General features: G+C 66.2%; 1 protein-coding gene across 1 annotated transcript; it reads right to left on the bottom strand.

The window, feature by feature from the left end:
• Positions 1 to 6,764: 6,764 nt before the first annotated feature.
• NEUROD2 (neuronal differentiation 2) lies at positions 6,765 to 8,702 on the bottom strand. The gene is made up of 2 exons (XM_039697303.1): positions 8,536 to 8,702; positions 6,765 to 8,146 (listed from the first exon to the last, which is right to left on the bottom strand). The coding sequence occupies exon 2, from the start codon at positions 8,139 to 8,141 to the stop codon at positions 7,065 to 7,067; it is 1,077 nt and encodes a 358-aa protein (XP_039553237.1). The 5' UTR covers positions 8,142 to 8,146; positions 8,536 to 8,702; the 3' UTR covers positions 6,765 to 7,064.
• Positions 8,703 to 9,708: the final 1,006 nt, after the last annotated feature.

Below are 9,708 nucleotides of genomic sequence, written 5' to 3'. Positions count from 1 at the left end.
GGCCAGCGAACAAAGGATCCTACAGCGAAAAAATCCCCCAAAATGAGGGGGATCCACGGACAAGGGGGGGCGTGGAGCCCTCGGGGGGGGCGGCGAGGCGAAGGTCGGGTGAAGGGCGGAGGGGCGGGGGGAGCTGCGGGAGCACCGTGCCAGCTGTAACCGGAGAAAGGCAAATCATTCAGCGGCACCAACCGGAGAGGAACCAGCCCGCGGAGCCACGTGCCAAAATACCAGCAGTAAAGTAGTTAAATGGATCCAGCGCGGGAGCGAGGAGCTGCGAGAGCGCTTGGGCCCCCATCCAAAGGAGTTAATGTCCCACAGTATGATCGATTAGTTGTCAGACGTGATTTCAAACCAATACAAGATGAATGGCATCATTTTCCTTCCCTCGGTTTCGGCGGAATTAAGAAGCCATTAGCTAACACAAATTTTTGGCAACTTTAATAAAAAAAAAAAGAAAGAAAAGAAAGAAAAAAAAAAAAGAGAAAAGCTCCAGCGTGCATTTTGTAGCGAGCGCTCCCCAAGGTAACGGCCGGGGTGGAAATGTCACTCCGTGTCACAGCCGTGGGGCTGGTGGGGACAGCGACCGCGGTGGTGGCCGTGCCAGCGCCGTGCCCACCACCGCAGATGCCAACGGAGGGTTTGCTCCAACCGGAGCCGCGCACCGGGCAGCCCCGCCGGGCCCGGGGAGCGCTGCCGGTGCCACCCGGGGGTGGCGGCGGCGGTGGCTTTGTGCCGGGGTGGCAGCGCCAGGCAGGGGCGGCCACGCGGGGACTCGTCAAGGACAAACGGAGCACAAGCTGCTCCTTGCTGCCCGTGTGCCCGCAGGCGCGGGGCCGCCGTGCCAGCCCAGCCGTGGCCATTACGGCTCCGTGCGCCAGCTGCGGCCGCCCGATCCCCCCTGTCCCCGGGGACAGCGAGGGGAGGGGGCTCGGGCACCGTGCCACCGCCCGGGCACGGGGCAGAGCCACCCGCGGGGTGACGGGGTCAGGCAGGGCGATGGGCAGCGCGGCTTTGGCGGCACAGGGCGGGGATGCCCCCGCGGTGCCCGGCCCCGAGGGGTCGTATGATGCCATGACTGCCGGGGATCCTCCAAAAATGCCCGGTTTTGTCACCTCTGTGGTGGAAGGACAACCTGGAGGGCAGAGCTGGGCCACAGGCACCCCCCGGGCGTGGCTTTCGCTGCCGGATCGCTGGATTTTAGGCACGGAATGGGGTTGAATTAGGATTATTATCACAGCTGCTCTAAATGTAATTAGTTTTGCTCGGAACTTGTTTGCTTTCCCGGGATTACGGCGCGATCCTGCCCGGCGCTAACTTGGGGAAGGCTTTAATCACTCTGCTACCGCCGTGCCGGGTTAATGCGATGGTTCCAAAGGTGCGCTGTGCAATTACATTTAACAAAAAACCCCATTCCTAGTCGGGTACAATTTAATTAGGAGCGTGTGGGAGGGCTGGGACAGCCGGGACGCTGCCGGGGGCAGGAGCTCGGCTCAGGCCCTGCTGCTGCCACCGTGCCCGCTGTGCCCGCCCTGCCTGTCCTGCCAGCTCCACCCTGGAGTGCAGCTGGGTGGAACAGGGGTCCGGCGTGCTGCGAAGCCACCCATGTGCTGTCCCCAACCCCTGCCGTGTCCCCTCCATCCCGCCAGCGCCAGGAATGCTGTTTTGGGTGGGTGGGTCCCTCCATCCCGGAGGCGCTGCCCTCTGGAGGGCACCGGGCTGTGCCCCGGGCACCAGGGAGCGTGGCCGGGGCTCGGGGGCCACGAGAAGGGGCCGGGGGCTCTCGCAGCCCCGGCACAGACTCCGGCGAGCCAGAGCTGCCAAGAGAAATGGGCAGATTATGGGAGGAACGCAGGCCAAGGCAGGGCTGGGATGCAGCCGCCGTAAATCAGCTTTTAAGTGGCAACAAAATGGACATTTCCCATATGAAATGAGGCACCGGCTGCCACCGAGAGGGGGAGCGGGACCCCGGCCCGGGGACACCGGGGCAGGGTGGGAACAGCAGCCCGGGGATCCAGAGGGGCTGCGGGGATGGGCTGGAGCCCAGGATGGGGAAGGGAAGGGAAGGGAAGGGAAGGGAAGGGAAGGGAAGGGAAGGGGGGCTGGGCTGCTCTGGGGTGCTCAGGTGGGCACCACCTGCTCTCCAGTGTTCCCAGCCAGAGCTGGCCTGGTGTCTGCTGCATCCAACCTCCCGCTCTGCCCCTGCCTGGGTTTTGTCCATTTTCTCCCCTTCAAGCCCAGGAAGGGCAGAGGGGCACACGTTCCCCCCTTCCCACAAACCTTGGCTGCAGACCCCGGCCCCTTTGGTTCCCCCAGCCCTGCCCTTCCCTTGGCACCACCATTGCTCTCTGCCCTCCCAGCTCTGCCCGTGCCCACGGAGGGCAGAGCCCTCTCCTCATCCCTCGCTGTCTCCCACACTCCCATACCCACTGTGGGGCTCAGTGGGGCAGGGGGCAAACACGACCCCCTCGGGGCTGCGACCGACGGGGACACGATGAGGGCAGACACGGTGCACCCTGTCCAGCCGGGCCAAGGCCCTCCTGTCCCCGCAGCCCTCGGGGCCGGGCCGGGGCTCCGGGCGGAGCTGCCGGCGGTGCCGCATTCCGGAGAAGCCGCCTCCGCCGGCGGCCGGTGCCAGCAGGCGCTGGCAGGTTCGGAGCTTCGCAGCGATTCCAGGCACAGATGTCCTTGTTTTAACTCCTCTGCGATGGAGCCTGGCAGACCGGGCGGGGGAGGGGGCGGCTCTGCAGCCCCCGGGGCGGCGGGGATCGCTGCCAGCCCGGCCCGCCCCGGCCGCGGCTCCCGGGACCGCCGGGACCCCCCGTTCCCCCACGGGAGGCGGCGTCCTGGGGTCCCCATCGCCCAAAAACGTGGACAGCCCCCCCCTCCTGACCCCCCACATCCCTCCCTGTCCCCCACATCCCTCCCGACCCCCGGGCAGCCCCCGGCCCCCGGAGCGGGGCCGCCTCCGCAGCGCGGCGAGCGCCGGGCGCCGGGAGCCTCCGGTTTTTTATGGTATCTGCAATTTTGGCAGAAATCTGTCTTTAATTTAGCTGTCCATATAAAAATCCGCACTGTATAATAATGAACAGATGCCATGAAATTTAAACTGAAGCAATGACTCCTCCCCCCCCCCCCCACGGCTGGCACTCGCCGGTGGCAGCGGCGACCCGGAGCTGGCGCTCGCCCCGCGCCCCCGCCGCGCTCCGCCGGGCCGGGAGAGGGGGCACCGGGGGCACCGCGGGCACCGCGGGCACCGGGGGGTGCTGAGGGAGGGGGAGACACCCACCCCCATCGCATCCTGCTCTGGAACAGCGGGGCCGCGTCCGGGCGAGCCGCCACCGCCGGGTCCGCCCGGTGCTGGCCGAGCTCCGCTGACCCCGGGCGGCCGTGGGGGTCCCGGCGGCCCCCCAGACCCCCCGAACCCCCCCGAGGGGGATTTGATCCCAAACAGAGCGCGGCGGGGCGGCTCCCCCGACCTCTCGCTTCCCTCCCCGAGAGCGCCGGGAGGAAGGGCCGGGCACCGGCACCGGAGCTGTGAACCGGGCCGGGCACCGGCGCCTTGTACCGCGGCTGGGTTTCAGCCTGGCACCAGCACCGGGCACCGGAACCTCGTACCGAGGCCGGGCACCGGAGCTTTGCAACGAAACCGTTCACGGGGATGGCACACCGAAACCTTCCACCGGAGCTTTGCACCGGGGCCGTTCTCCCGTGCTTTGCACCGGGGCCGTTCTCCGGAGCTTTGCACCGGGGCCGTTCTCCCGTGCTTTGCACCGGGGCCGTTCTCCGGAGCTTTGCACCGGGGCCGTTCTCCCGAGCTTTGCACCGGGGCCGTGCAGCGAGTGCGGGGCCGCATTGCGGGGCCGGGCCTTGCCGGAGCGGCCGGGCGGCTTCAGCATCTTCGGCAGGGCCGGGCGGGCACCGGGGAAACAAAAATCCCGACGATTGAACGCAAACCGTTCACGGGGCCGGTACCCCCTGGCACAGCCGGCCCCGGGAGCAGATGTCGGCGGCCCCCCCGCAGCCCCCGGCCCCCGCGTCCCCCTCCTCCCCTCCGCGGGGGCATCCGCCCTTGGCCGCCGCTGCTCCGGGCCGCGGCCCCGGTGCCGCTGGGTGCGGAGGGCGGCGGAAGGGCCGCACATCCACAGCCCGGCCCCGCCGAACCCCCGTCCGGCCCCACCGGTTGTCCCCGGGTCCTCCCGGGGCTTTTCCCCCCAGATAAACGAGTCCCGGGAGGATGTTCGGGCCGGAGCCGTCGGAAGAGGATCCGCTGCTCGGGGGAGAGCGGCGAGCGCCGGGGCCGTGCCGGGGGCTCGGGGGTCGCTGCGGCGGCTCACGGGGCCCAGGCGGATTCGCTCCCCGGCTCGGGCCCGACACCGGCGGCTCTGGGACCGGGCCCGGCACGTCGGGGCCGCGCTGGATCCACGTTTTTGCCTCCACGGCCCGACCCTAAACCGGCCCAGTTCATCCCCAGAATCCGCGGGGCTGCGGGGCGCGGGCATCGGACACCAATCCCGGGAGGAACCCGGTGCTCCGTCCCCGCAGCCCCGTGCGGCCCCGGTGCTCGATGATCCCGGACCCCAGTGCCCGGCGCTGCCGGTGAGCCCCGGTGGTGCGGTCGGTAAATAAACCGACGGCCGTAAGCCCCGCAGCCCGTTCAGCACCGCCGCGGCGGACAGCTCCGCTCCGGGCACCGCCACCGCGCTGCCGGGGCTCCACCGGGCTGGCACCGGGCACCGAGAACGGGCATCGGGCACCGGAACCGCATCGGGGCTCCCATGGGCACCGGCTCCTTGAACCGGCGCCGGAGCTTCCGGGGCTCCAACGGGAACCGGCACAAGCATCGCCACTGGCACCGGCACTGGCAGCGGGCACCGAGCCGAGCCTCCATCGGGAAGCGGCACCGGGAAGCGGCACCAGCACCGGGCACGGCGCCGGGAGCCCACCGGCTTCCCGGGGCCGCCGCCGAGGAACCGGCCTTGGCCGCCGCCACCGCGAGCCCTTCCCGAGGCCGCCGGTGCCAGCCCCGGGCACCGAGCCCCCGCTCCCGGGGGAGCGCAGCGGTGCCACCGCCGGTGCACCGAGCCGGGCCGCCGCACCGGCTCCCGGTGCGTTTATTGGTGAGGGGGGGACACCGCCTCCCCGGTCCCGGGGGGGACACCCGTGGGGCAGAGCCGCGTTATATCAGCGCCGCCGCCCCGCGGGCCGCGCATTCGGGCGGCGGGAGCGGCGGCGGCACCGCCGGGGGGGCTCGGCCCGGTGCCCCCGGTGCCCCCCGGTGCCCCCCGGTGCCCCCGGGGCGGAAGGAAAGCGGCGAAAGCGGCGGAGTCAACATTGAATATTTATTAATCGCCGTCGAAGGACGCTCGGTAATTACAGGCTCGCCGCGATCGCACCGGCGGCGGCTCCTCACGGGGTCCTGGCGGGGCCGGGACCGGGCGGCGAGCGTCCGGCGGGGCCGGGGGGGGGCGGCCCCGGCAGGGAGGGGAGTTGCATATCGTTGGCCATAAATATTTATTAATCGAAATGAAACGGAACGGAAACACGAAAGCACTTCTGGTGTCGGGCAGCGGGTCCCCTTTGCTACAACGGTTTGTGGGTTTTTGTTTCTTTTTCCCTATTTTTTTTTTCCCCCGTTTGAGTTTTTTTTTTCCCCAAAACTTTTTTCTTTCATTTTTCCCCCATTTTTCTTTTTTTTTCTTTTTTTTTTTTTTTTTTTCTTTTTTGTTCGTTTTCAAAACATTTCTCAGAAATCCTCCTCCTCTCCTCCTCCCTGGTCTCTAAAAATGCTGGTTTCTCGAAGGTGGTGCGGGCAGGTTCCGACAAAAAAAAAAAAAAAATCCCAAAAAACCAACAAAACCCAACAAAAAAAAAAGCATTATCGGCTTCCCGGCGTCTCCCGGCTGAAGGAATGCGGCAAACCGGGACGGAGACCCCCGGGCCGGGCGCCGCGGGGGGGGCGCAGCCCCGCCAGCCCCCCCGGAGCCCCGCTTGCATAGCTGCGGGCTCCGCCAGCTCGGGAAAACCGGGGCGGCTCCGCGGGTGGGGGGGGGGGGGCTTTTTTTTTTTTTTTTTTTTTTTTTTCTTTCCGTTTCAAGTTTTTAAAACAGGTAAAAAACGTCCTGACACACGCGCTGCGAGGAGCTCCCGGGGCGGGGAGCGGGGCCGGGGCCCCCCCAAAGCAAAGTGCATCTCGGAGCGTCCGCCGGGCCGGGCCTCTTGCATAGATAGAAATTGGGGTTCGTTCCTCCCTGCGCCTCTTTATTGCTTCGGAAAGTTTCGCTCCGCGCCGCAGCGCGGGCTCCTCTCGCTCCCACGGGCCGGGGCAGCGGGTGTCCAATGCCGGGGGGGTCCGGGGGGGTCGGGGTCAGGGCTGGGGAGGGGAGAAACGGCCCAAAATTGGGGTGGGAGGGTAGTCGGGTACAATTTAATTAGGAGCGTGTGGGAGGGCTGGGACAGCCGGGACGCTGCCGGGGGCAGGAGCTCGGCTCAGGCCCTGCTGCTGCCACCGTGCCCGCTGTGCCCGCCCTGCCTGTCCTGCCAGCTCCACCCTGGAGTGCAGCTGGGTGGAACAGGGGTCCGGCGTGCTGTGAAGCCACCCATGTGCTGTCTCCCCTTGGAAAATAATAATAATAATAATAATAATAATAATAATAATAATAATAATAATAATAATAATAATAATAGTTATTATAATAATAATAGCTGTAATAGTTATTATAATAATAGCAACGATAACAGCCGTAATAATAAAATAACTCAATAAATGACATTAAATAATAAAGAAGTGGCAATAAATAATGAAAAATTTTAAAAAACAACGAAACCGACAAGAATAAAAAAATTAAGGAAAAGGGAAAATCCTCCCAAAAAAGCACTTTGTCCCCACGGGGCGCGGGGACCCGCCGCCGGGGCCGGGTCCCCATATTGCACCAAAGCCCACGGCGGAGCCCCGGGGGCCGATCCGCGGGGCCGCCGCGGGTTGGGGGGGCGGGGGGGGATGTGGGGGATCCTCCCCCCCTCCCCGCCACCTCGGCGATGGGGAGGGGGTCTCGGGGAGGGGGTCAGTTGTGGAAGAAGGCGTTGAGCTCCTCGTACATGGGGCCCCGCTCGTGCGGGAGGTGCATGTCGTAGGGGAAGATGTTCTCGGAGTGGACCCCCCCGCGCATCCCCGCCGACCCGAAGACCAGGTTGTGAGCGGCGGGGCGGGAGCCGGGCAGCGCCGAGTAGTGCATAGAGTAGTGGTAGCTTTTCTCGTGGTCGGGGGATGAAGAGTCCTGCTTGAGGGAGAAGTTGCCGTTGATGCAGAGCGGGGGGCTGAGCCCCCCGTCGTACTCCGAGCTGTTGTAGTCGGGGGAGGTGTTGCCGTAGAGGCTCTCGTAGGCGGAGGCGCAGTAGCCGTGTGTCCTCAGCCCGTGCGGCCCGGGGCCGGCGGCGGGCGGGCAGGGCGCCGCGGCCAGCCGCGAGCAAGGGTAGGGGTAGGGGTGCACGGCGAAGGAGGCGGCGTTGGGGCCGTGGAAACGACCCCCCTCCTGGCCCTGCTCCGTCAGGAAGTTGCGGGAGTTGAGCTGGAGGCAGCCGGCCACCAGGTTGGTGGTGGGCTGGGACAGCCCCTTGCACAGAGTCTGCACGTAGGAGACCAGGTCGGGCCGCTTGCCCGAGCGCAGGATCTCGGAGAGAGCCCAGATGTAGTTCTTGGCCAAGCGCAGCGTCTCGATTTTGGAGAGTTTTTGCGTTTTGGAGTAGCAGGGCACCACTTTGCGCAGGTTGTCCAGGGCCGCGTTCAGGTCGTGCATCCGGTTCCTCTCCCGGGCGTTCGCCTTCTGCCGCCGCAGCTTGGACCGCTCCAGCCGCGCCTTCGTCATCTTCCTCTTCTTGGGGCCGCGCTTCTTGGGCCGCTCGCCCTCCGCCTCCTCCAGGCCTTCCTCCTCCTCCTCCTCCTCCTCCTCGTCCCCTCCTAGCTCCCCTTCCTCCTTGCTCTCTCCCAGCGAACCCTCGGGCGGCTCCTCGGGGAGGGCGCAGCCCTTCCCCGCCCGCTCCTCCTTCTCGCTCCGGGCATCCTCCTCGCACTCCTCGGCCCAACCGGGGAATTTCGGGACTTCGGGGACCAGGCTGGGCTCGCTGAAAAGTCGCGTCAACATGGTGGCTGCAGCGGGGGGCAAAGAGCCAGGCGTTACCGGGCGGCGGCGCGGCGGCTCCGCGCTGATTTCGTTGATGCCGCTCGGCCGCCGCTGCCCGCTCCGTCCCACCGGGACCGCGGCGCCCCGGGCGCGCCCAGGATTTGGGGAGGGGGGGGGACGGACCGGGGGCGGCGAAACCCCAAGAATCCCCCTTGGGGGGGACTTCGGCGGGGGGAGAAAACCCCATCAGCGGGGCCCGCGGGGAGTGGGAGAAGCGAGGGCCGGGGGAGAACGAAAGATGGGGGGAAAAAAGGGCGAGACGTGGCGGAGAAACAAAATCAACATGGAAGTTGCCTTTTCTCCATTCAAGTTTCCTCCGCTGCCCTCCCAACCCTCCACTTCTTACATAACTCACCTTCGGGCGGACCGCAGGAATTCTTATTTCATTGTTCCCAGCATCTTCTGGGAGCGGGACGCGGCTCCTTGAGGTGCTCCAGCCTCCTGCAGTCCTCTATCCAAAAGGAGGCGAGAGTGGCATCTCTACCCAGCAAAGGGGGTACCAGCTCTGCTGCCAGTGCCATATGGTTGGCACGTCATGCGCGAGAGCTATCACATGAGAGCTAATGATTGACATGCGCTTGCATTCAGGGAGATTTGTCTCTCTGGGGAAGGAGGACTCGCCATCTGTCACTCTGTACTCTAAAAAAAAAAAAAAAAAAAAAAAAAAAAAAAAAGGGGGAAAAAAAAAAAAACCTCTTCCAAATCTCCAGCTCTGCCTACACGCTGCAAAATGGGACCCGGGCGAGATGCAGGCGATGGCGGGGCCGGGAGGAACAATGGAGCCGAAGGGAAAAGCGGCCATCCTGGCCGGGCCGGGCGCGGCGGGGACACGGGCGGGCGCTGGGGCGAGGGGGGCGATGCCACGGGGACCCTCGCTGGGAGCTGGCATCTGCGGCTCGCCGCAAAACGCCGCGGCGGCTCGGCCGGCTCCGTCCCCACCCTGAGCCGGCAGCCCGCAGGCGATGGCGAGGGCCCGGCGCGGGCACGGCTGAGGTGCTGGCAGTGCCCAGGTTGGCCACGCCGGGGCTGGCAGGGGCTGCAGGTGTGGCGTGGGCAGGGCCGGTGGCTGCGGGGCCGCGTGTCCCCGTGTGGGTGGCACGGGGATGTGCTGGCACCCCCACGGCCACGCAGCCGTGCCAATGTTCCTGCAGGCCGTGGCACGGCCTTTGGCACGCCCCGGGCACACACACACCCAGCACTCAGCCCCGTGCACGCTCACACTGGTGCCCACGGGGGCTGAGCCCCCACGGGTGCCAATCCCACGGCGCTGGTGGCCGAGGCCTGGCTGTGCCAGGGTGCAGCCAATGAGGCCTTTGTCTGCCAGGCACCTCCTCAGTGCTGTGCCACCCTCCAGCCTCCAAATCTGTCCCCACCATGGTGACTGTGCACCCAGAAATCGCCGCTGCCCTTTTGGTGGGCACCAGCCGGGCCATGGGACCACGGTGTCCCCAGAAGCCACCTCCCATCACCAGATCCACTGAGGCCGATGCCACGTCCTGGATCTCCTCTGTGCCCACAAACCCGGGGG

The sequence above is a fragment of the Passer montanus genome, unplaced genomic scaffold (genome assembly GCF_014805655.1).
Source record: "Passer montanus isolate IOZ18808 unplaced genomic scaffold, ASM1480565v1 scaffold117, whole genome shotgun sequence".
Lineage (NCBI taxonomy): Eukaryota > Metazoa > Chordata > Aves > Passeriformes > Passeridae > Passer > Passer montanus.
This window is presented reverse-complemented; position numbering and strand designations above follow the sequence as displayed.

Coding starts and splice junctions, on each gene's coding strand:
- NEUROD2 (XM_039697303.1), bottom strand. CDS start 8,141: ATGTTGACGCGACTTTTCAGCGAGCCCAGCCTGGTCCCCGAAGTCCCG.